Genomic DNA, 25811 nt, shown 5'->3' with positions numbered 1-25811 from the left:
AATGAAACCTTTTAAGTACAAGAAATTATATACATACATCGCATCACAAAGTTTTTTTTACGAAAAAGAACAGTTGTCCATCGTCTATCTTAGGTAGAGAATTTAACACAATTTAACGAGCAATTTGTCTGCTTTTTCAATATAAGTATTTCGTTAAATATGAAATTTTATATATTTATTATTTATATTATTATAGGATATATTGAAATATTATGTAAAATTCATGATTTATTTTTTTTTTTATGTAACTCGATCGTTAAAATATTTTTCTTTTAGTTCAAAAATATCCTCGTGTGTTTTACCTGCGGGTACAAAAGATTACGAGTATAATGAAGTTGCTTCCTTTCTTTGAGTATTCTTCCCTTCCTCTTTTACATCTTCCGCACGAGCGAACCGGAGGCCGGCCATCGATGTCGCGTGGCGTGCGCGTGGAGGAGCCTGCGAGATAAAAATAAAAAGAAAAAAATGATGATGAAGGAGAAAAAGAAAAAGAAGAAGAAAGGGAAAAAAAAAGAAATAAAATAGCAATTTTCTTCAAAAATATTATGAATGAACTAAACTATCCCTAAAAACAAAATAAATAAAAAAGAAAAAAGAGAAGAAAGAAACATAACATATTACAAAATTTTCCCATTCATAACTCTTAATTAATATATAAAAATAAAAATTTTAGAATAAAATCCGAACGGGAGAATCAAGAAAAAATCAAATTTTTTAATAATCCTGTGTAATAGTGTTAGAAAGAGGAGGAAATAAAGGTATTCGTGTTGTAGGTACTACGACGATTTGTACGATTAACTTCAATAGTGTGTATTATTCAAGTACGAAAGGGCAAATCGTATGGCACATTCGAGAGTAAAGTAGACAGGAGGAGGCGATCTTAGAGAGCAGGGGCTGAATGAAACGAAGCATATAGAAGAGGAAGGGGAAGAGGAGATGGTGATAGTAGTGATGGTGATGGTGGTGGTGATAATGGTGGTGGTGGTGATACTAGTGGTAGTAGTGGTGGTGATGGAGGAGGAGGAGAAGGAGGAGCAGAAGGAGGAGGAGGAAGAGGAGGAGAGAAGGAGAGAGGGTGTACACGCGCGAGAGTAAGAGGCGAGAGACACAACGATGTTATACCTGGGACGCCTGGTGTTGGCGAACACCTGCTCCACATTGGTATCCCCCTGATGCCTTTGTCCAGCCAACGGATATAATACACGCGTACCTCGTCGAAGAGACGCCAGTAAGTCTTGGAGAGTCCAGGAATACAGACAGAATTCTACGTGCTTTACTACTTATTTTTTATTAGTTATCACGAGTTCCATCGTAGTCCGTGACATACACATAGATATTTCATTCAATGTAATGACCTTAATGACGTAATTGATAACAACAATAGTGATTTCGAGCATTCAACGTTTATATATTTATATATAAATCTTTTTCGCGGTAAACATTATTAACTACGCGATGTTGACCTTGTGTTTATTAACGATTATTGCTATATTGAAAACGATCAACGGTGTTGCAACAGTCCCTTTAAATAACGAAAATCTTGCGAGCACAGTGAAATTATTGCAAGAACAAGTTAACGCACTTCTTTATCATCGTCAAGAGGATTACAATGCCTTAGAAGAGAGTTTGAAACATGCCATAGAGAAAAATACGGAATTGGTTGTACTAAGAAAGGAAGTCGACTTATTGAGGTGAGAAACAGACCTTTCCATTCTTTTTTTTTCTTTTTTTTTTTCTTCTATATTTTTTCTACTTTTTCTTTTCTTTTTGTGATCGTAACTCTTTTCAATTCTCGTACGATCGATAGCACGCGCGGACAACCAAGCAAGCAAGCTACCACCTTGTTGATTTTTTATTTTCTTATATGGTGTAAGTTCGTATATTTATGTAATAAAAAAAAAAAAAAAAAAAAAAAAGAAAGAGAGAAAAGAAAATTCATACAAATCGATACGTGTGCGTTGTCAAACAATAATAACAAAAAAAAAAAACAAACATCCCCCGATAAACCTTTCTATAGATAGCAATGACCTCTTATACTCATTAATCTTTAACTCGTCTGCGTACTAAGTTTTCTAATGAAACATGCATGCTCGATGAATTCAGAAAGCGTTCAACTCACTAGAAATAGAGATAGAGATGAAACGAAAAAGAGGGAGAGAGATAATTTAAGAAAATTTAACTAACAAATTGATACCAAGAAAAATCAATTCTATTTTCTATTGTTACGGTCGTTACAGAAAAGAAGTAAATGAGCTAAGAGGCGGAAGTGGCAACGAGGCGAAAAACGAGCGTTTGAGGGTGAGATGGTTAGGTAGTGCAGTAACCGAGTTGCAGAGCGAAGTCGCCGAAGTTCTAAGAACAAGAAATGCCAGTGAGGAATTAGCAGAAAGATCAAGGATGCGAAGCGAGCTATCCCTTTTGAAGGGTGACGTTGCCGAGGTAGGAAGAGGCATTCGTAATCTTGGTGGTCGCATTGCCAAGTTCGAAGCTGCCCTGGGGACAATTCGCATCGACATCACAGCTATGAAGGAACGTGCCAGCAAGCTGTCCCGCACCTGCGCCGATGTCGCCAGTCAGGTAATAATATCGAAAAAAAATATAAAAAAATACTATTTATATGCATATACGATTAAGAATATACGATCTACGAAGACGTTTATCGTATACGTAAACATAAGGGACACGTTGACGCATCAACATGTTTAGTATTTATTCGAAGAAAAAAAAGGAAGGAAAAAATAACAAGAAAAAAAAAACAATAACAAAAAAAAAGAAAGACGCAAGAGATGCACCTGCCGTGTTCGTACAGCCGGCAACCGGTGGCTCCCCATTTCTGTTTCTCGTTTTACCGGCCGGCAGCTGCCGCCGTTGGCTCCTCGCTATATCGGCCCCCTTCATTCCGGCGTTCCATTCGTTTGGCAGCATCGACCCCTCTCTCCTCCCTCTCTACAGGCCCTTCACTTGCGATGCCCTCTTCGTTCCACCCATGTTAATAAATACCACGTAGGCCCAGTATGTGTCGTGGTTCGTTGCGCTCTTTCGACAAAAGCAGATGTTTCGTATTCCTTTCCTTTTTTTTTTCCTTTTTCTTTTTGGGCATTCCAATAATCATTCTCATCTCTTTTTTCGAACACTTCCACTCGATTCATCATCGTATTTCTCTTTATCTTTCACTTATATATTTGCAATATTTAATTATCTAATTAATTTAGTTTCTTTTTGTTTGTTTAGATCGGTACTATGCAGATCGAATTGAAATCATTGAAATGCGACACACCAAACGAGCACAGATCCCATCGGTTTTCCGTTCATCGACACGAGGACAAGTTACGCAAAGACAATGAAATCAAAAATGAAGTGCTGCACGAAAATAGGAAAAGGCATAGCTATTCGAGACCTTTGGTACATCGTATAGAGGAACGTCTCATAAATCTAGAACATAAAATTTCTTTAGTATCGAGGAAACGTGGTATGATAGAGAAGAGAGTGGTATATGAAAATCAGGATTACTTGAATAGTCGTGTAGCTAATTTGGAGACCGCTCAGGAACAATTATCTCTACTTTTGAAAAATATGAGTAAAGAATTGTCCTCGACCAGTAAACTTAGCGAAACGATGGTTGAATTGTTTGAAACTGTACAGACATTGGAGGACAAGGTCGATGGTAATGGATCGGATACTAAAAGAGAAATCGCAAGATTGGATATTAACGCCGCGAGAAAAGCAGCTGAATTGTCGTTGACTAGAGAAGAATTATCGAATCTTCGAAGAGCTGTTCAGGCGCTCAGTGTGAGTGCCTCTAAGCTCCAAGAAAGAAGCGATAGACATCAAATGTCTATTGATTCACTCAACGATACCCTTAATCATCTTGACTTATCGTCGTCTATAGAAAAAGCAAGCAACATAACTCACGAGCTTGAGCAGGTGGAAGATCAGTATCGCTTGATCGTCGATGCCTTACCAGGTAATTGCGACGAAAGAGATGGCCTTACTCTCCTTGCACCTGGTCCAGGTGCACCGTTACTAGCCTCGTGTCATAAGGGATGGATCGTTATCTCAAGACGCATCGACGGTATGATCGAATTCGATCGTACCTGGAACGATTATGCAGCGGGTTTTGGTTCACCGGTTAATGAATTTTGGATAGGCAATGAAGCTCTTCATAGACTTACCCGAGACAATTGCAGCAGGTTGAAAATCGATCTGATGGATATATATGGTACACATTGGCACGCAGAATATGAATACTTCAATGTTGATACCGAAGAATCCGGTTATAAGCTCCGTGTTTCCGGTTATTCCGGAAATGCAACCGACGCATTGTCCTATCAGAACAATATGGCCTTCAGTGCTAAGGACAGAGACATGGATATTAGTTCCACCGATTGCGCGGCTAATTATCACGGTGGCTGGTGGTTCAGCCATTGTCAGCATGCTAATTTAAATGGTAAATACTCGTTAGGGCTTACTTGGTTTAAATCTAACACGAATGAATGGATGGCTATCGCTTCCTCAGAAATGGCGATACAAAGAAAACAGAACTGCCGATAATTTTCTTGGATTCATTTTCTACCTTTAATCGATTTTGCTATTAAGGGCCAACTAATTATGATATTAGCAGCCTTTCTTTCATTTTTTTTCGCAAAATTGAATGTCAGAATTCAATAGGCGACAACGTTAATATTATTTTCACGTACTTGCAAAAACTTGAAATATTTATTTATTTTATGTAATTTGCAAGACATTCAATTCTTCGCTATTCTAATACCAAAGAATTGTATTAAGTCCATTGTAAATAAATTTATTGTATAGCTGAATGCATGCGATGCCAGACGATATAATCGAACTTAATACAAAGTTACAAACAGGATCAGAGTGAAAGTAAATATATATATATGTAATATATATAAATGTATATATATATAAGTATTTTTAATTTAAATAAATTGAATACATTTTAGATATTTGATAAATTAGACAAAGAACAACCTTGGAAGACACATATTAACTATAAAATTCAGGTACTTAGGAAATTATGTAATATTTAAAACTTTTTCAAGTTTCATTTGAGTTCTTCCTTCCTCATAGATACAGTATTATCACGAGTAAGTCTAAATTTGCATTTTTTCTCATGTACAAAAAGAGTACCAGAATTAGCATAAGCTGATCCGCATATTTTGCAGACAAATGGTTTCTCTCCTGTATGAGTAAAAGTATGTTCCTTTAAGTATCTTTTTCTTCTGAAAGATTTACCACATACCTCGCAAGGATAATTAGCTTCTCCCGTATGAAGTCTTAAATGATACTTGAATCCATTAGGAGATGCATATGCTGCACTGCAAATATGGCATACAAAATCTTTATTGCCGTTATGTGTTTTTTCGTGTCTCTTTTTGTAACTGAGTATAATAAAAGTTTTATTGCAAAATTCACAAGCATATGGTTTGGAATCATTGTGAGTTTTTAGATGCCTTTGTAATCCAGATTTAGATACAAAAGTTTTACTACAAACATCGCATAAATATTGTTTTTTATTTTTTATAGATGGTACTTTACCATGTATGCGCAAGTGCAAATTGAGTTTGAGTTTTTTATTAAATGACATATTGCATATTTCACACTTAAATATTCTACTGCATTTTTGCTTGATATTTTTTTCATTGATATGAAGTTTGGTATGCTCGAGTAATGCTTTTCTAGATGTATATTCTGTTTTACAAAGATTACATGTAGAAATCTGTCTATTTTTTAAACGATTGCTTTTTCTTATACCGACAGTTTCTAAGTCTCTCATACTTGCTGTCCACTTGTATTGTAATTGTGGCTTATCATTAGTTTCAAAAGAATTCTGACTATCAGAACTATTTGAAACTACATGATCTAAATACTTAGAGCTAATTATTGCATTGTCATCTTGATTATGATCATCGTTAGTATTAAAATACATATTGAAATTATTTTGTTTTTCTATTTTTTTAACTTGCGTGGATAAAGAAGGCTTTTCCATTCTTTGAAAAAATGTTGCATTTGTTATGTCCGTTTGTACATAAATATCCTGAAATCATATATCTACCAGTATCTATGCCAACAACAAAAAATATTTTTATTACATACCTGATATATTTTAATATTGTTTAAATTAAACCCAACATTTAATTCCATATTATAATATTCACGTAATGCATTATCAGATTTTTTACATTCTTTTCTAAATTCGTGAAAAGCTTCTAATTTTGTAATACACTCTATACATATTAATTTAGGTAATATATCGTTTTCTGATATCTGAAACGTGTAATGGTAGTACTATATACATTTAGCACGAAATTTTGATACGAAATATATACAATATTCATATAAAATATTCACCTCTATAGAACAGCAATTTATAATTTGTAAACGTAGTTTTTCGTTGTCAAAAGAAAATATAGACAACATACTTTCTTCCTTTCGAAGACATAACCTACAGACATTCTCCATTTTTTTCATATCACAATTTTTATTTACTAGAAATATTTTTACTCAATTTATTTTGTTTCAAAAATTTTTTAAAATTTATTAACATAAATGTTGTGTCGACAATAGGACAAGAGAATTGGCATTTTTGTATAAAAAATAATTATAATCATTGGCTTACATTCAAATAAAGGACTCTATGAGAAGCACGCGAAAAATTTTCAAATCTTTGGGAAACAAGGTTAAGGAATTTTATTGTTGGATTACTCAACATATATACGTGTACTGCACGATTAAATAAATATTTTATTTGCGAAAAAAAGAAAAGAAAAGAAACACGAACCACAACACACATTTCACTGAAATGTTTCAAATAAATTGCAAATACCATTTAATATAATCTACTTTAAAACGAAATATTTATTTATTCAATACAAAAAACATATGAACAAGTCGTCAGTCGATCTTGCAAATAAATCACAAGTGGACTATAGAATTATTTTTCGACAATGACATAGCATTTAACATAGAAATTCAATTCTAAATACAAACGATGGCGATACTAGCGCTCTTTATTAGTGATGCAACATGTAGTATATTTTCTAATTTCAGATATATTTCTATGAATATATAAATATAAAATGATATTTTTTAAATTTGCAAATAATGATCGAAAAAAGATATGTATCTTCGTTTTCTGCCTGATTATTAGAAAAAGATTTATTTACATCGACAAGCATGTCGATAAAATGAAAAGAAGCTATTATATGTCGACCAATGATAGTTCTTTGTGCCGTATGATACGTCGTATTTGCAACTGCTTGGAACAACCATATGGATTTTCTTACCTTTGCATACGTTAAATTTCATCTAACTACATTTTCTTATCGTAAATTATTTCTTAATATTTATTAGCTTGATATAATAATGATGTTAAATTAATAAGTTTAAAATTCTAACGAAAGCATATTGCAAACGGAAGTACGTAGAAATTGAAGACAGTATCAAAACGCCATTTTGTGTATCCTTTCGAGAGGAAGGTAGACATTCTGATTTGAAAAAAAATACTGAACGCTGATATCTAAACATTTTCTCTATTCGCGAGATTGTGCGAAGATATTATTTCTTCTTCTTTATTTTACTTCGATACATTAAACTGCGTTGATGATTGGGATTCCGCGAGACGACCGACATAAAATTACGGTTAAGATCCGCAACAACATGAAAAGAAGTTCGAGTCGTGATACTCCGCCTCCTCGGGTGAAACGAAGTCGATCTTCCATGGGACGGTAAGCATTAGTTATTTTTCCTCTATATTTCAAGTAAATTACAGTCTCCTCGTTAAATCTTGTATTTTCTGACGTTATAAATACTTTCTATCAATGTCTCCATTATTGTTTAATTAATTTAATATTTATTATACATTAATTTATATTTACGTATTAAATAATATTTATAGATTAAATTAAAAATTACATTAAATTATGATAAGTTAAAATTTATTTTACATATTTATATTAAGTGTGCGTGCGTACGGTGTGTACGTGTGTGCGTGTGTGTGTATTGTAACATTATTTTTTACATGGAATGACACTATTTATTTTATTAAATATTATTGTTTTTAGGTGAATGCAAATCATACGTATCATTGTCATACCTTTATTTTTTTTTATACTAGTTAATATCATATTCTTATCAATTTATAGATATGATGATTCAAGTGATGAACGGATCACACCGGAACGTATTCGACGACGTAGCAGAGGTGCTAGAAGCCCTAGTCCATCAGCAAGAGCGTCATCACATGCGCGTTATGTAGAGTCAAGTTCCCATCGCGATGATTATTTGCGTGCACCTCGTGATTTGCCACCAGAACGACCGTACAGTTATAAAGTTCTTTGTGTCAGTTCCATTCATCCAAAAGCCAGTGATGAAGTAATTAAAGATACTTTGTATAGAGAATACAAAAAGTTTGGTGACTTTTCTATAAGAATTTCTCATGAATTAGATGAACGCGTTGCTTATGTGTGCTTCAGGAGCTCGGAAGATGCACGAGATGCAAAACATGCTAAACCACGAATTATAATGTATGATAAAGTAGCTTTGGTAGAACCAGTCTATGAAAGACCTGATACATATCGTAGACAAAGATCTGTTTCACCACCAGATTATGAACGGTATTATGCTAGATCTCCAGGTCCAACAGATAGACACAGACCATTAGATAGATATGAACGCGTATATGGGCCTCCTGTAGGTTTACCCCCTCATCGTGAAATGAGAAGAGAAACAATACCACCACCTCATCATGAATTTGTTAGGCCACCCATTCATCATGGACCGCCTCATGTTCACCCAGGTCCCCCTCATCATTATGGTCCACCTAGACATATGATGCTTCGTCATCCCGTTCATGGATTTGAACGAGTTGAAAATAAGAAAGATAAATTCCCAAATTATCTCCATCATGTATCTCCGGAAGATGACCCTCTTGCAACTAGAACTCTTTTTGCTGGTAACTTGGAAATCAATATAACTGAAGAAGAATTACGTAGAATTTTTAGTAAATATGGTATTGTTGATGATATTGATATCAAAAGACCACCACCAGGAACAGGAAATGCATATGCTTTTGTACGATTCCAAACATTAGATATGGCTCATAGATGCAAAGTTGAACTTTCTGGACAGTATATAGGAAAGTTTCAATGCAAGATAGGATATGGTAAAGCGACTCCCACTACACGAATATGGGTTGGTGGTTTAGGTCCTTGGACTTCAGTACCTCAATTAGAAAGAGAGTTTGACAGATTTGGAGCAATTAAAAAAATTGATTATATAAAAGGTGATAGTAATGCATATATTCTTTATGACTCTATCGATGCTGCGCAGGCTGCTGTAAAAGAAATGCGTGGTTTTCCTCTTGGTGGTCCTGATCGAAGATTAAGAGTTGATTTTGCAGATGTAACACCTGGTTTTGGTTTTAAACCTAGATCATACCCTGAAGATAATGCAGATTTTAGACCACGCTTAGTAGATTATGAATCACCATATGATCCTTATGGTCCTGAAAGTGAATTTGGTTATGGGCCAAGAGGATTTCGGGGACGAGGAAGTGCGCCATGGCATGAAAGAAGAGGTGGTGGACGAGGTGGTTATCGTGGTACTTGTCCCGAAGGTTATCTTCGTGATGAAGCTGATTGGTCAAATCGCAGACCACCACCAGAATTGGAATATGAAACTCCTCGTGGGTTAAGAAGATCATTATCACGAGAACCGGGTGTAGATCGGTCCAGATCTAGATCACCACGTAGAAGACAAATGGATTCAGATTCCGATTCTGAGAATACTCGCACAGGAATGCTTTCCACATCTCGTACCTTACCTGAAGTAGCACGAAAATCCATTGCAGTTTGGCAAGGTGCATTAATATTAAAAAATTCACTATTTCCAGCTAAATTTCATCTTACAGATGGAGATACAGAAATAATAGATGCTCTTATGAAAGATGAAGAGGGTAAACATATGCTCCGAATAACACAGCGTCTTCGTCTTGATCAACCAAAGTTAGATGATGTATCTAAAAGAATACAAACTTCCAGTTCGCATGCTATATTTCTTGGTCTTGCTGGATCAAGTGGAGCTGTTACAAATGATGATGCTAATGTTCAAACACGACCACTTCGTAATTTGGTTTCTTATTTAAAGCAGAAAGAAGCAGCAGGTGTTATATCGCTTTTAAATAAAGATACAGAAGGAACTGGAGTACTCTATGCATTTCCACCGTGTGCTTTCTCTACAGAGCTCCTGAAGCGTACATGTCCTAGTTTAAGCGAAGAAGGTTTAAAAGAGGATCACCTGGTAATTGTTGTTGTTAAGGGTGGCAGTGCCTAAATTTTAAACAAGTGACATAAAAACAGTTGCTTTATCCATAAATAACAAAATTATTTCATTATTTTAATACTTTCTATGAAAAGTATTATTTTGATTCAATTGGTAAGGTGGTATAGAATGATGTACAGAAGTTGTAACAATGATTGATGCTTTTTGATCTATATAAGTATTATTATCACAGATTTGATTGAAATATTTTTGAGATATTTAATAGAATCATTTCAAAGTATATTATGCCATTATGATTTTTTTTTAAATAATAAGTTACTTCAAGATTTAAATCAAGATTTATGAAACAAGATATGTATTAGGACATAGATAATTTGTGCTTATACAGTAAATATCATTTGAATGTTATTAATTTTATTTCTCATATGTAGATAATATATAAAATAGATGCACTTGATTCCGTCTAAATATTCAAAGTAAAAATAGAATAGATTCACTAATTAACAGAATAACAAAAATATATTAAAACGTGAGTTTGAAAAATTTTAATGAATTCCAAATATTATTATTTTCTACTATAATATATATGTTTCTATTCTAATATTCTAATAATAGTAGTATATTATTATGCATCTTACAGAAAAAAATCAAAGTAAATTCATCAAAAATAATAAAAATAATACTTATATTGTATCAAAAAACATTTCCAACAACATTTACTTGGTAATGTTTATTTGAAGTGAGGAATTCTAAAGTAATCACAAAAATGATGTACATCATTTTTAATAAGGTATCTTTACTATAAAAATCTTGACATAAAACAATATTATTACCCTTATAATCAGAGGTAAATGTTTAACTACATACATAGTATAAGAATTTATCTGTATTATACACATATATCGGTATGTTTAACGATGATGACGTTACTGTACACAGATCTTTCACATTTATAGTATATAATTTTATTACCATTCTTTTTAATACTGTCAAAAAACATTGTGACTTCCATATTTATATAGAGTCTTATTAGATGTGTTTATATCAACAGGAATTGACTTTAATGTCATTGGTTGAGACAATAGAATTCAAATATCTTATCATTATTATAAACAGAAGAAATGTAATTACTCTCTGAGCCTAATGATATATTAAATATCATCTATTTGTTTGACAGATTATTCATATTGCAGTAATAATGATTTAAAAAAAATCATTTTGATACAAAAGTCACATATATGATGAAAAATGATAAATGATTACTGGACATATGTTGCTGCATTTTAACAGCTGCATTAATAAATTCAAAAGAGAACTTTTATATCTCTCTTCGGCTAATAAAGAAGCCTTTGAATGTACAACAGTATATAAATTATGTATTCATATTGAAGAATGTGAAAGGCCTGGTTTGAAAAAATATGTTAGATAAGGACTATCGATTCATAGTATTATGATTTAACTCACATTTCCATGAACTTGATTTTTGATTTATATCTGTAGATTCTTTTGAGTGATATACCACTTAAGTGATTGTGCAGTAAATATTTTGTGCATAGTTTCATGAGTTTTCAAAGTTTAGAGAGTGTCTGAGAGTGAAGATAGTGAGGAAGAGACAGAATATGCTTACTCTGCGTAAAAAGTTGGTAACATCTGTGTATCACCGAATTGATTACAAAAGTTCATGTTAAGTGAGGACGTATTATCTAAAGGACAGTGTTTGGTGGTAGTTAAAAAAAAAATAATAATAATAAATAAAAGGCTTTGAAAATGTGTACAGTGATGTAAAAAAAAAAGTGTTTGTGCTTCGTCTTTGAGTAGGGGAGATGCAAACAAATGTTTCTGAAAAATAATAAATATTTCAGAAACAATGTATCATCTAAACCGTACTCAAATACGATTGAAGGTGCAGTGGTTAAGTACACCTGGTGATCGAACAAAAATAGATGACATTTATGCAGACAAAAATAAAAGTATGTGTTGCTTTTCTTGATACCGTTATCCATATACCAAAGTCAAATCTTCGTACAATGTCATAAACAGTGTTGCATATTTTTAATCAAGTTTTTATTCAGATTTATTCAAATAGATAAATTTGCAGAACAGATTAATTTTTGTTAGAGAACTAAATGGAACATTTAATTGAGATAAATATTGGGAAGACATTATACAATCTTTCAAATGAAAATGCATGCTCGTGTGTTAAACATTAAGTTGGAATGCATTTTATTTTTTGAAAAGTTTTTTATGCAATATTAATTTTTTTCTTTTTCTTTTTCTTTTTTTTTTTTCCTTCTTTCTAAAAGTGAAGTTCATAGTGATTATGGTGTTGTGATTTGTTCTTTGCTAAATGACGATATCAGAAATACCAAAAAGCATAATAGATTGCAAATTTTTAGTGCTTGTGGCTTTTGCAAATTATTTCTTTTTTAGGGATGAAGAAAAAAAATCATTTTCCTTATAGTTTTCATTATCAATAATAAAAGTAACAATTTGTGATTTGTGTTTTCTGTGACACGTGATATTTACAAACAAAAACAAGCAGACATATAACTGGGTTATGAGTCCATCTCATTCTGGTTTACAAAGTTTTTAATACTATGAAAAAGTATAGTTAGTTGTGATATCTGCAATGTATTGAGTCCAATATTGTGTACTCAATTGTGTAGTTCTATATCCCTGGGAACGAAACTGGCAAATGGATCTTGAGAGGAAATACCGAAGACACAAAAAAGGTTTGGTTAAAAAGTCTATTTTTTGCAAAAAAAAAAAAAAAAAAAAAAAAAAAAAAAAAAATAAATAAATAAATAAATAAATCATACTAGCACATTTCCTAATTGTAACAAAATCGTAAAGCATATTATTTCCTTCATACTCCTTACATAAAAATAGCACTTTAGGGAAAAGAAATTAATTTTTACAATCCATTAATCGTGAAAATAACATACAATTAAAAATATGGCCTCAAAAATTTAAAACTACAAAACAACACTGGTTTAATGACATTATTTTTTAATAATAAATCGAATATCAATTCAGCTTTTTAGATATTTGACAATATTGTTTATCAAGTTTGCATATTTTAATGAAATATTTTAGTATCTAGAATGAGATCAAAAATACGAGTTCAATGTGCACTTTACATTAATAACTCAAGATGATTGAAATAACCTCTATTCATGTAAGTATTACTTGGCTTAGTTAAAAGAATCATATTGTAAGTAATTTTGTAAATATTATATAACATTTATATATTTTATTATATATAATATATAATATTATATATAATATACAATATTACATAATATTAATACAAAAAAATTGCATACAAGTCAATGATATTTGATAACAATACAAACAAAATATTTCTTATTAATTAACAGAGAAGTATGAAATTTTTACGAGCAGTATTGTGTATCTGTGATAACAATTGTAACATAATAATATATAATAATAAATTAATTTTAGAATTCTAGGAGATGATCTCAATTTCAGAAGAAAAAGAGAGGAGGAGATATTTGATGAATTTATCAGACGATATTAACATTGAATATAATCACGAATATATACATACAAATATAATATATTTTTACATTACGATGTAATGTACTCTACATATACATATTTCAAATTTATATTTTTATGTCAAATATATAATAAAAGTGATAAGAAAATATAAGAGTAATGATGCATTATATGTCCTTAAAGAAATTTATTCGTCGTAATATATTTGATTTTTCTAATATATAAAAAAAATAAATGAAATTAATTATTTAAATGATTATCATAATAACGTAAACCTACAAATGTAATAGGAAGTAAATTGACCAATGAAATTAGATATACAACTCGGTCGTTTTAAGTTTATTGATTGTTGGTCGGTTCGAGTAGTTGATTGGTTATCTCGTAATATCGCACTTCCGTCTAATGCCAATGAAGTTACACCAATGGCTGTGTTGGTTTCCAATGTAATTCGATCAACCAATCAGAAACCTTTCATGAGCGACCTCTATATAACAATGTATCAAGTCTAGCGGAGACACGTGTACTTTAATACGAGCCGGAAAGAGCCATTTTCTTTGGAAACTGGAGAAGTAGAGGTCGTAAGCCAGCGTGGCCGGTGTGCCAGCGCACTGTATAATATATACTGCCATAATGGCGGGTGAGTAACATTTTATCGATAAGAAAAATTAAAAATTGTTTTTAAATAATAATATATCCATCTAAATTTATTTTTTATCTGCCATTGTATAATTATATATATATAATTATACAATGTGTTTCTAAAAGTATTTTACGGTCTTATTGTAAAGATAGTATTAATTTCTTTGCTGAAAGATAATTTCGTATGATTTATTTTTATATATTTTTTCCATGTTTTTTTAACATATTTTTACTTTGCGTTGTGCAATCAATTTGTCAGGGACAGCAGGATAGCAAAACTAATTTATACTTTTGTTCTGTATTTATAGCTATATTACTTTTTTTGATGATATCAATTCTATCTGCTACTTGTACGGTAACAGAAACAGTACCATCGGTCATTTCTTATCTATCGGATAATGATAAAATACGTTTGAAAAATGTTATTGATCCTGGTTTGAATTTACAAGATCCAACTTCAATCTATTATAGTGTGTACGGATATAAACTTCTTCAAGAAACTATACCTAATAAAGAAGTAGGTATTTTCAATTAATAAATCATTGAATTTATTTAATTATTTTTGAAAGTAATGATGAAAAATGTAAATATTGAAATACATTGATTCTTTGATTAGTCTTCCTGATATTAATATTGGATATAAAAAATTAAATTATATATTTCATATTTATCAATTGATAATTCTAAATACAAATTACAGAAAATTTGTAATTATCTATCAAAATCTATTGGAGATGGTAACAATGTTGTACCTGAAACAGCCTTTTATATTGTATCGATGTGGAAAATTATCGATACATGTCAAGGTTTACCAATACCTGCAATTACAAAGGTACTTTCATTACGATATAAGTAAAATTAATGATTAAGAGGCATAATAGTTAATGATGCTTTATAACTTTCGTTCTACTGTAAGAACAGTGAAGAAAATTTCTTTTACTGAAATATTATATTTATCTTGTATAAATTGTAAAATTATATGTATAATACATATTAATTGCAAGGTTCTTTTTTATATAGGTTTTGATGAATACTATTGAGAAAGATACATCTACATTTGCTGAATTATATTTTGCTGTAAATACTTTAACTCTTTTATCACAAAAATTAACTACCGAAAAATCCGAAAAATTAGCTAAAACATTACAAGTAGCTCTCAGAAAAGATGACAGTCTGTGGAAGTAAGTGTTAATTAATAAATCTTTTGATTTAATCGTTTTAATTGCTAATATTGGCATGAGATATGGACCAACCAAAATCTTATACATTTATTACAATGATTGTATAACATAGTTATTCTATACTTATGTTATACATACATCTAAGTATGAAACAAAGTATTTTATATTTAGTCTTGGATATACCTTCCACATTGCTTCTGATCTTGGGTCTGTTGGTACATTTGCTTTTGATCGTATCGAAGATGCTATCATTCAAGCAGATGAAGTAAATGGACAATTCTTGCAATTTGAAGGTGGACTGTCTATAACAAGTAAGTCAAAATAAAATATAAATAAAGAATTTTATATTTTATTTATATCTACCTAATATATAATAATAAAATTAACAAACTTATGATATAAATTAAAAATTATTTTTAGGTTTTCTTGTAAATGGTATCTTCAAGCTTGGTAGTTCATTAAAGAAAAGACCACCTTTGACATCTCCACAAATTGTTAAGCTAACAAATTATCTTTTGTCAAGACGATCTGTCCAAACTCCAAAGGGTGTTGTAAGCCTCCTTTCAGCATTAAATACATTAGCAGTAAACAAATATGAAACATTAGTTTGTATTACTCTACCTGAGGAAGGAGTTATTGTTTCAAGCAAACAACCACTTGTTACCATTAAAGTTTGTGATATTTTTGGTAAACCATTGCCAACAATACCTAAAGTAATTGCAAATTCTGCTACAAAAGTAGAAGATGATACTGTTATTAGCAGTAAAGAAATATTACAATCTTCAACAACAGACAAGTAAGTTAATTGAGATTGGCATTTATTGATCCCCAATGCTTTACTGATTCAATACAATTAGATTGATATCAGTTATACCTTGGGGTATATTAATTGTTGAATGACCCCTTAAACCTTTTTTTCAATATAAAAAAGGCTTAGAATTTCAACAAATAAATTTTTTTTACAATTTATTTAGTTTATTTAATAATTTTCTATCATTAATAGGACATTGTTTATAATGGATTTCATGAAAGCTAAACCAGATCGTGGATTTTATAAAATATCAGTATCAGCAGCATCTGTAACTAGTATTATTAAGGTCAAAGTTCTTTCTGAAGTAGTTGTTGATTATTTAGAAATGGGAACAGGAGATGCTGATCAAACTACACAACCAAAATTAGCAAGGTATTTCAAAATAATAAAAATCATCCAAATTTTATTATACATAAAATTTTTCATATATTACAGAGTTACATATCCTGAAAAATTAAATCAAAAAATAGAGGCAGATTCTCAACAAAAATTAGTTGTAAGATTTTTATTAAAAGATTCAGCTAATAAAAAACCAATGCGTGTTCACCAAGCATTTATTCGCTTATCATCTACTTTTATTACTAATATTTATGATGACAATGAAATAACATTTGTAGCAGAGCCAGATAATGCCAATGTTTATAAATTTGATATGGTAAGATTACTGTAGATAATATTTATAATTGTATCATTATTTTAGTTATTTCGATAAGACGGCTTATTTATCGATTATATTTTAGCCATTGGCAGTAGCAGCAATAAATTTCGGATATCGGAGTGGTGATTATAACATTGATTTAGTTATTGGTGATGCTGTATTAAGTAATTCTTTTGAATGGACTATTGCTACAGTAAATTTGAAATTCCCTGATGCAGTTGCTACTGAATCGAATGAAAAAAGTGCTTTTTTCAAACAAAAAGCAGATATATATACAACAAAACCAGAAATAAAGGTAATTATCAGCAATTAATGGAATATATTAAAGCCAATGCTCGTTGGTGATAGAATATTCTAATTATTTATATCACTTCTATAACGTTGGTAAAATAAATGACATCAAAGTAATAGTACCTACATATCCAAATTACTTCATTATTTGGATTTATGTTATAAACTTTGAATGACAAATTTATATAGATTGTACATAAAATGTATATACGTTTTATATATATACACACACAACATACATAAAATAATGAAGACTAATTTGAAATTTATAGCACATGTTCCGAGAACCGGAGAAGAGACCACCAGCTTTTGTATCCAATTTATTTACTGGTTTATGCTTAGCGCCTGCCTTTTTATTAATTATTCTGTGGGCAAAACTCGGTGTCAATATATCTAATTTCCCTCTATCTATTAGTGCTGTTACATTTCATCTTGGATTAGGAGGTAAATTTAAGTTTTCATTGCCGATTTTTTGATATAATTTCGTAACTGTTAAGATTTTATAATTTTGATATTATGCTCAATGCTTGACAGGCAATATATTTTATATTGACTTGTTTTCAATTGAGCAGAAAAAAAAAGTGAATTTTTCGCAAGTATAGTATGTTTCCAGCTATATTTGTAGCCTGATATTCTCAACATTTTATATATATATATATATATATATATATATATACACACACACACACACACACACACACACACAAGTATAAAAATTATTTCATATAAAAATTGTTTGTAGGTATCTTTCTTCTGTTTGGAATCTTCTGGTTGAAATTGAACATGTTTGTGACGTTGCGTTATCTTCTTGGACTTGGTATAGTTACATTCCTTGCTGGTAACAAATTGTTGTCGAACATTGCCCACAAACATAAATTATCGCACTGAATTATAAATGAAGGTTCCTTTCACGCGCAAGTGATACATTATTATTATAAATGCATTTTATAATAATGAAATTTATGAACAAGTATGTTATGACAAGGAAGTATGTGTACATTGAAATAGGCATAACTAAACGAACATTCATTTTTATAGATCGAAAGTAACGTTATCGCTATTCCGATGCAAGTGATATATTTATTGAATATCACTTTACTATATAACTTAATAAACTATTTAAATACGAAATGCAATAATTGTCAAGTACTTTATTTTAGAATGTTATAGTTTTTCTACATATTCATTTGTACATAAAGACTTAATAAATGAAATTAAAATTTAGATATATATATATATGTTTATATCGCATTTAATATAATAAACAAACAAAAATATGCGATAATAAGTTCAAGAATTTTATTTACATTTTTTATATCAGTATTTTGAAATCAGCAAATGGTTATTTGTTGATTGTAAATTAGTTGCATTTAATACAACTAACGTGACATCTCTTGATAATAATTTATTATTTTATAATCGTAAGCATTATATATACTATGAAGTTAAATTTGTTTTTGTTTCATGCAATAAATAACATTGAATAATTTTTCGTAATCTAATAACTTCTTTTTGTAGATTTTCTTTCTCCAACTTTAGCTCTCCTATCGCCACTTGTACTATACCGATTCGACGCCAAAAATTGGTTAAATCTTGAAAGTTATTTATAATCTGTATTTTGTATAACATTTGTAAGTGAAATACATCTCATAAAAGTGTGTTGAAATAAAAGAAGGGGATTAAATTTATTATGTGAATTCAAACTTATATCCTACCTCCGCACTTTCTTTCAACTCGAACGTAGTAAAAATTTGTCTAGGACTTGATTCTTTATAATTAGCGTAAGAATATATATTTTCATTTAGAGTTTCATACTTGTTACATATTAAAAGAAGTCTCAATAAATTTTCTATTTTCTTAACGAGTTGTTCTAAATAATTTATGGTCAATTTATATTCAATAGCCGTTATTGTTAATTGAACTCTATCTTGCTTCTGTTCTGTAATCGTTGATAACACAAATTACATTACAAGTATTTATAAAAGAATAGAATTTTTTCATTATATGAACAAATACTTGCCAGAAATGAAGCGATTTTTCATAATCCAGTATGAAGTATGAAAGAAATTTTGTTCGTCTATAATATCTTTAAAGTACTTGTTAACGTTAGTCTTATGAGCTGCCATTTTTTCGCGAAATTTTGATATTGTTTCAGATAGAACAGCAATACGTACATATTGCTTAGTTATAATTTGTTGATTTTTTTCATCCTTCTCTTTTACAACATCGTATAACTTTTGTCTATTTTTTGTATCTAAAATGTCCTATTTATATGACATATAATGTCTCAACACATGAAGAAATGATATAAAATATATTGTACTTTTGTAATACGTAGCAATGGTTTTTCGTAAATCCGCTGAAAGATCATTCATTTTATTCTCTTCCGTAACTAATGCGAATCTTCGCACATTAGTTTTGTCCTCAACGAAAGAATCGATCTTGCCTTTAAAAAAATTAGTTAAATTAAATAATATCGCTAAAAGTTTGTAAAAATAAAAAATGTATGATATGTTAATCGATATCTAATGGACTTATTCAAAATTAATATAATCTTACATGATATAATATTATATTTTCGATATATATACATAGCATAGAATTTTTTGATATAATTTTGAACATAATAGGTACTTCATCAGTAATATCAATGAAATTTGACATCTATTTTTACACGTATGTTTTATTTATTTATTAATATAATTATTTAATTATTTATTTATTAATAATTTTAGGCTTACTCATTGTTTTGCTCTTTGTGTTATTAAGGGAATTATCCAATTGTTCTTGCATAATAGAAATAATAAATTGCAACTGAGATAAATCTTCATTTCCTTTTTGTTGGAATCCAATAATATCGATATTAACATCGTTTAGAATTTCATTAATTTTCGATTGGTAAGTCATTGAAATAGCTCTAATTTTCATTTCATATATGTTAAATAAACGATCAATCATTTCGCTATGACCATTTTTAGATCTTTCATATTGTTCCTTAGCTTCGTCAAAAGAATTGATTAAAATTTGAATACTAAATCGAATAAAATATTCGTTTTAATTCCTTCTATCGTCGTTATTGTGATTTATAAAAGAGTACCTATGATCTTTACTATCAATGACCCGATCGAATGTATGCCAGGCAGTCTCAATATCTTCTTTGATAATAGGCATTCTTGCACGCATCATTAATTCTCGCCATGATTGACGATATTTTTTAGTATTCAATATGCCCATTTTGATTTCACGAAGTAAATGTTCTCTTTTTAATATTAATTGTCGTTCTAGTGCCTTTTGTTGTTTTTCTTCTTTCGTCAATCCTTTTGACCATCGGACGTTTCTTTTTTTTTTTGGCGGCATATTCCTTTTATAAAAAATTATTATTGTTCTATTATTATATATTATAGTAATACATCAACGTATAAAGCAATGTGTGTGTGTGTGTACATAATAATAATATGGAACAATAAAAAAATATAACATCTATAATAAAAAAAATGATTAATCATTATAATTATAAATTAAAATAAAGAAATGTATAGCATTGAATAAATTCATATTGAAATTAAATTAAGTTAGAGATGCGTTTCTTAATATTAAAGTATGAGTTCATTGCTCTATTGGAATGCTTTATGTATATATATAGTTACGTAACTTCTTTGTACTTTTATATATATTAAATCGTTTTTATAGTCGTAAAAAATTTCTCTTACGTCGTTAATATCCTCGTATCAAATTAATATATGTTTGTTTAAAATGATGGGTATATCCCCTTTAAAAATAATTATTACAAAAGCAAACGTGTAGCCTCAAGCGATTTGAATAAAATCATCAATGAAATGTACTGTGTTCACAATAACGGAACTCCTTACAAGTTTTGTCTGGGAATTCCAATGATTTTTAATGATGTTGTAAAACTCGTTTACTTAGAGTAGGTTACGCGACATTATCATTTAATGTTTATTTATACATTTGTTGTTTTGTTTTGTTTACTATAGTCTGTTAATTCTTACATTATAAAAATGAATGGAAATTTATTAGAATTATAAATTAAAGAAAGGAAGACAAGTATTAATAATATTCAAGAAGTTTTATCTTAGACTTTGTAGATGTTATTTGAATATAAATGTTTGATCTTTCATAATCGTTTAGAATAAAACGACTTTGTTGAGCGTTAATTATTTCAGAAAAAAAAAAAGTATTATCGCCAAAAGTCAAAGTAAAATTATTTAAATTTGAACCAGTGGTTACGAAAGTGGCCTGTCATTCAAATTAACAAATATCAAAATATATCTCCAAAGGAAAAATATATAACTTAAAACACTTTTTCATAATCTCCGACTCATCAATGATCTACTAATAAAAAAATTAAATTAAAAAGAAGTATGTGTTAAAATTTGAGATTCGAAGGTCGATAAGCAGTTAGGATTATTACGTTAAATTACAAGGAATTCATCGGTTTCCAAATAAAAAAAATATTTCAATGTCATTCTTACGAAGGTGGGCCGAGGTGAAGAAAACCGGAAAGATGAGAATGAAAGATAAATTTGTATTTTCTACGAGAACACGAATATATGTACATATATATATATATATACGTTTGTATACATAATGTAGGTAGTACTTTGACAGGAAGCCATTGGTAGAAAGAAGTTAAACATTTTAATGACTAGTAAAGATCTCTTGATGGAAGGGGTGGGGGCACATCTTCCGCGATCTTATGCTATAAAAAGTCTTTCGAGAGTCAATCTAGGAAACGGTAAGAAACGTGTTAGTGTTTTTAGTTAAAATCAAGACACGATCCAACGAGGTTCGTAAAGGAAAACTGTGACTTATCATCATATCTAATTGTAATTTTTTACTTCGATATTATTATATACTTTAACGACAGAAAAAATAAATAATTTATATTATTATATAGATAATGATATAATGATTAATTATACAATAATACAGGGTGTCTACAATAAAACGCTCTGATTTTTTTTTCTTTCGTTTTTAATAAAAAAAATTCGGACATTTCATCGTATACACCCTATGTATTACATTATTTTATAATATTATACAATATTATTATATTAAAAAAAAATACGCAAAAGAAAGAGAGAGAGGGAGAGAGAGAGAGAAAGAAAGAGAAAGTGAATATTCAGGAACATTTATTTTCTTGATAGATGAAGCTCCATTACATATTGGCATTAATTACACTTCTGACAGTGGCTTATGCAGCCGACGTCACTCAAGATTTATTGAATTCATCATTGAATTCCCACGATGAAAGTACGAGTCAAGTAAGAGAGAAGAGAACTATACTTTTAGGAAAAACTGCACTAATTGGAGGTGGTGGTGCTCTTCTTGCTAAAAAAGCCCTTCTCATTGGAGGTGCTGCCCTTGGAGCAAAAGCATTGATTGGTGCTGGCTTGTACAAAGCTAAATAGTAAGTGCATACTACCTTAGAAAAACACATTAATTATATTTTTAAAAAAATATTTAGAATTATTATTGACAATTTATTGAATAATTTTGTTTAGTTTGGAAAATGGTTACGGAGGTGGCTATGGTTTTGGAGGCGGATATGGTTACGGAGGCGGATATGGTTATGGAGGCGGATATGGTCACGGAGGTGGATATGGTTATGGAGGTGGCTACGGTTATGGAGGTGGCTACGGTTATGGAGGTGGATATGGACATGGACATTCAACTTATCACGGCTCTTATTGGCGATAATTTTATATACTGCGTATGTGTCTGTATGTATGTATGTATGTATGTATGTATGTATACATACACATACATATATATATTCGTTTTTTCATTATTTTTCACATTATTCATATACATATATTTATTTTACAGAATACAGTATCAAAGTACTCTTAAGAGATCTGTCTGGGAACATGTCTGAACTCAATATTTTTGAGAAAAATAATTCTTTTATCTAATTTAAAAGTTTAAAAAATAGTGTATGATAATAAAAATAGTGTATGAAATTGTACACTTATAATTAGACAATTTTTATAATCATCGGTTCATTTATCATTGGAAATATTTTATACAAAAAAAAACGAAAATAAATAAATAAATATATATTTATAAACGAAATAAAAAATTAGAAAAAAAATAGATATTCTCCCAATCATTCGAACAAAAGTTAATGACTTAGAAGAGGCTAATACGATATTGATATCAACGATTACAGCATATAGTAGTGCTGTAATCGAAGCAATGTCTTCGCTAATATTACGTGACGCTAATTTTATATATCGATTTCGATACTCATTTTCTTTATCTCGTTAAGGAAGTAGATTTAAATAATCGAAAATGAAAATGAAATTTTCAGAGATTCAAAATCAAATACAAATTAATACGAAAACAGATCAAAATTTGCGTTGATTTTTATTCCCTGCTATACTTCCTTCTTACGTAATATATACGATTTTATTTGCATTATCTAATCGTGAATTTAGTTGTAGAAAAAAAAGATGAAGAAAAAAAAAGAAAGAAAGAAAAAAGATCCCAAGCACGTTCGATCACACATTGTGTATACGTTCAATTACAAGATCTGAATCCAAATGAACCTTCATTGAACCATATTCGCTTGTACACTCTCGTGCTATTATGTATGTAGTTGTTGAAGTGAGCAATGCGGATAAAGAAGTCGACTAATCGAGGGTGCGAGACAAGAAAGTGATAGCACATCGATGAGATGACAAATACAATACGTCAACTTACTGATGTGTGCGAGTACACTTTGTGAAAACGAAAACGATGACCGATATAGAAAGTGTCTGATGTCCACTCAGATTTCGTAAGCTCATACGGAAATTTCACTAATGGATTGGAACAATAGCCCACATATGAAAGTCGAACAAGGACTTACAAAAAAGAAAAAAAAATAATTCTTAAATAATTTTATAGTTTTATTAAGAGAACATATTTTTCTTAAGAGAAAATATAGTAAAAAGAGAATGATATATATATATATATATATATATATATATATATATATATATATATATATAAATGAACGGGATATCCATATTCAATTCTTCAATCTTACCCAAAGTTGGATTTATAATTTTTTAATTAAATACTACAACGTCCTCTTGATTAGATGATTAGATTTTTTTTTCCATGTGTTTTAATTAATCGTAACAATCAATAAGAAAATCTTATCGATATAAAGACAGAAAGTCAAAAACATCGAATAAATGCCCAACGAAACAATCGTTCGTGTCCAGAATTCACAATATATTTCTGTCTTTGCTAACCAGGAGGTAGGTTGACTATAAAATCATGCATCCGCTCGCTGTAAGTCACAGTACTTTTTCTTATACAGAAGTGTACAGTACCAAAATTAAAGGTGAGTAAAAGAGTATGTGATTCGGTAATCAGAAAAATAACATCTTCTTTTTTTCTTAGAAAATTGATTAAAAAAAAAAAAAGAGAATTCTGCATATAAACATAATATCGTCTTTTTGATATCGTAGATGCAACATTATACTATCTTCTTGGTCCTAGCTATATGCAGTTGTGTAGCATTATGCATAGCTACGGAAGTTGATAATCAGTACGATCACCAAGCAGATACATTTAAAACGCTCGATACAACGGGCGAGCTCAATAATGGGGCTGAAGTACATACAAGAACAAAGAGGACACTTTTCTTAAAAAAGAAATTAATAGGTGCTGGACTTTTAGGATTTGGTGTCGGTGTTGCTAAAGGGTATAGATATCTATAATCATTTGTTGTGATCTATCATGATTTTGTTTTTTTTGTTTTTACTTATTTATTTTTTCTTTTTTATTCTATTTTTTCTTGAAATTTTTTTTTCTAGATACAAACTTGGATATCACAGTGCTCCTGAAATTCATCGTATATATGTTCCACCACCTCCAACTGTTAAATACGTGGAATATGTTGAGAAACCTGTTTATATTTCAAGAATTATCGAAAAACCCGCGCCTATTTACAAAGCGGCTCATTTAGATTACGAACCATCCTGGTCTCAACCTGATCCTTCGCCTCATTATGGGTAATTAATTAATATTTTCTCACGAATATAGAATTAACAAATTTATAACGACATTCTGCATACTTTTTTTTTATATTTTTTTATTTTTTTTATTTTTATTTTTTTTTTTTTTTTAGTTCTTGGTAAAAAATATTGGACACTTTTATAAGCAAATCCATAAATCATAAATATCGTTCTGGGAGCTAGCGTATGGATTATTCGATGGATTTAAATGAAAGAAAAAGTTCTATTATTCTACGTTCCTTCTTCTCAATTGACATGACGATTTTTAAGCATGCTCCTGTTTATAACCAAAAATACTGTATTTGTTAAATAAAATGTTGTTTTTATAATAAAACATTTTTCTTATATTTTTTTTATGATATATTAATAAAAATTCT

At 30.0% G+C, this 25811-nt stretch overlaps 6 protein-coding genes across 10 annotated transcripts; 5 read left to right on the top strand and 1 right to left on the bottom strand.

Moving 5' to 3' along the window:
* Positions 1 to 627: 627 nt before the first annotated feature.
* Positions 628 to 5438, top strand: LOC124950018 (protein scabrous-like). The gene is made up of 3 exons (XM_047496068.1): positions 628 to 1691; positions 2238 to 2577; positions 3232 to 5438. Exons 1-3 carry the CDS (start codon positions 1456 to 1458, stop codon positions 4549 to 4551), a joined length of 1896 nt encoding a protein of 631 aa, XP_047352024.1. The 5' UTR covers positions 628 to 1455; the 3' UTR covers positions 4552 to 5438.
* On the bottom strand, positions 1693 to 6421 carry LOC124950023 (zinc finger protein 510-like). Its single transcript, XM_047496073.1, has 8 exons — positions 6370 to 6421; positions 6115 to 6285; positions 4470 to 6055; positions 4173 to 4351; positions 3913 to 4094; positions 3511 to 3679; positions 2793 to 3432; positions 1693 to 2555 (listed from the first exon to the last, which is right to left on the bottom strand). The coding sequence occupies exons 2-3, from the start codon at positions 6160 to 6162 to the stop codon at positions 5063 to 5065; spliced, it is 1041 nt and encodes a 346-aa protein (XP_047352029.1). The 5' UTR covers positions 6163 to 6285; positions 6370 to 6421; the 3' UTR covers positions 1693 to 2555; positions 2793 to 3432; positions 3511 to 3679; positions 3913 to 4094; positions 4173 to 4351; positions 4470 to 5062.
* An 814-nt stretch (positions 6422 to 7235) lies between these two features.
* Positions 7236 to 13112, top strand: LOC124950016 (RNA-binding protein spenito). Its single transcript, XM_047496066.1, has 2 exons — positions 7236 to 7745; positions 8163 to 13112. Exons 1-2 carry the CDS (start codon positions 7621 to 7623, stop codon positions 10348 to 10350), a joined length of 2313 nt encoding a protein of 770 aa, XP_047352022.1. The 5' UTR covers positions 7236 to 7620; the 3' UTR covers positions 10351 to 13112.
* Positions 13113 to 13252: 140 nt separating this feature from the next.
* Positions 13253 to 19089, top strand: LOC124950017 (dolichyl-diphosphooligosaccharide--protein glycosyltransferase subunit 2). Of its 2 annotated transcripts, XR_007101239.1 has the most exons (12): positions 13253 to 14458; positions 14769 to 14977; positions 15161 to 15292; positions 15481 to 15641; positions 15813 to 15952; positions 16062 to 16437; positions 16645 to 16824; positions 16888 to 17107; positions 17193 to 17405; positions 17674 to 17845; positions 18144 to 18371; positions 18920 to 19089. XR_007101239.1 is itself a non-coding variant. In XM_047496067.1 (11 exons), exons 1-11 carry the CDS (start codon positions 14452 to 14454, stop codon positions 18287 to 18289), a joined length of 1956 nt encoding a protein of 651 aa, XP_047352023.1. In that variant the 5' UTR covers positions 13253 to 14451; the 3' UTR covers positions 18290 to 18625. The 2 variants fall into 2 exon arrangements, 1 of the variants encoding a protein (XP_047352023.1); XM_047496067.1 differs by lacking the exon at positions 18920 to 19089 and having other exon boundaries at positions 18144 to 18625.
* Positions 19090 to 22098: 3009 nt separating this feature from the next.
* On the top strand, positions 22099 to 23315 carry LOC124950026 (glycine-rich cell wall structural protein 1-like). Of its 3 annotated transcripts, none has more exons than XM_047496079.1 (4): positions 22099 to 22248; positions 22570 to 22832; positions 22927 to 23135; positions 23252 to 23315. In XM_047496079.1, exons 2-3 carry the CDS (start codon positions 22570 to 22572, stop codon positions 23120 to 23122), a joined length of 459 nt encoding a protein of 152 aa, XP_047352035.1. In that variant the 5' UTR covers positions 22099 to 22248; the 3' UTR covers positions 23123 to 23135; positions 23252 to 23315. The 3 variants fall into 3 exon arrangements, with proteins under 3 accessions (XP_047352035.1, XP_047352036.1, XP_047352037.1); XM_047496080.1 differs by having other exon boundaries at positions 22927 to 23145; XM_047496081.1 differs by having other exon boundaries at positions 22123 to 22208.
* A 1111-nt stretch (positions 23316 to 24426) lies between these two features.
* Positions 24427 to 25763, top strand: LOC124950025. Of its 2 annotated transcripts, none has more exons than XM_047496077.1 (4): positions 24427 to 24758; positions 24917 to 25121; positions 25234 to 25431; positions 25548 to 25763. In XM_047496077.1, the coding sequence occupies exons 1-4, from the start codon at positions 24692 to 24694 to the stop codon at positions 25555 to 25557; spliced, it is 480 nt and encodes a 159-aa protein (XP_047352033.1). In that variant the 5' UTR covers positions 24427 to 24691; the 3' UTR covers positions 25558 to 25763. The 2 variants fall into 2 exon arrangements, with proteins under 2 accessions (XP_047352033.1, XP_047352034.1); XM_047496078.1 differs by having other exon boundaries at positions 24434 to 24758; positions 24886 to 25121.
* The last annotated feature ends 48 nt before the right edge of the window (positions 25764 to 25811 follow it).

This window comes from Vespa velutina, chromosome 6 (genome assembly GCF_912470025.1).
Source record: "Vespa velutina chromosome 6, iVesVel2.1, whole genome shotgun sequence".
NCBI lineage: Eukaryota > Metazoa > Arthropoda > Insecta > Hymenoptera > Vespidae > Vespa > Vespa velutina.
This window is presented reverse-complemented; position numbering and strand designations above follow the sequence as displayed.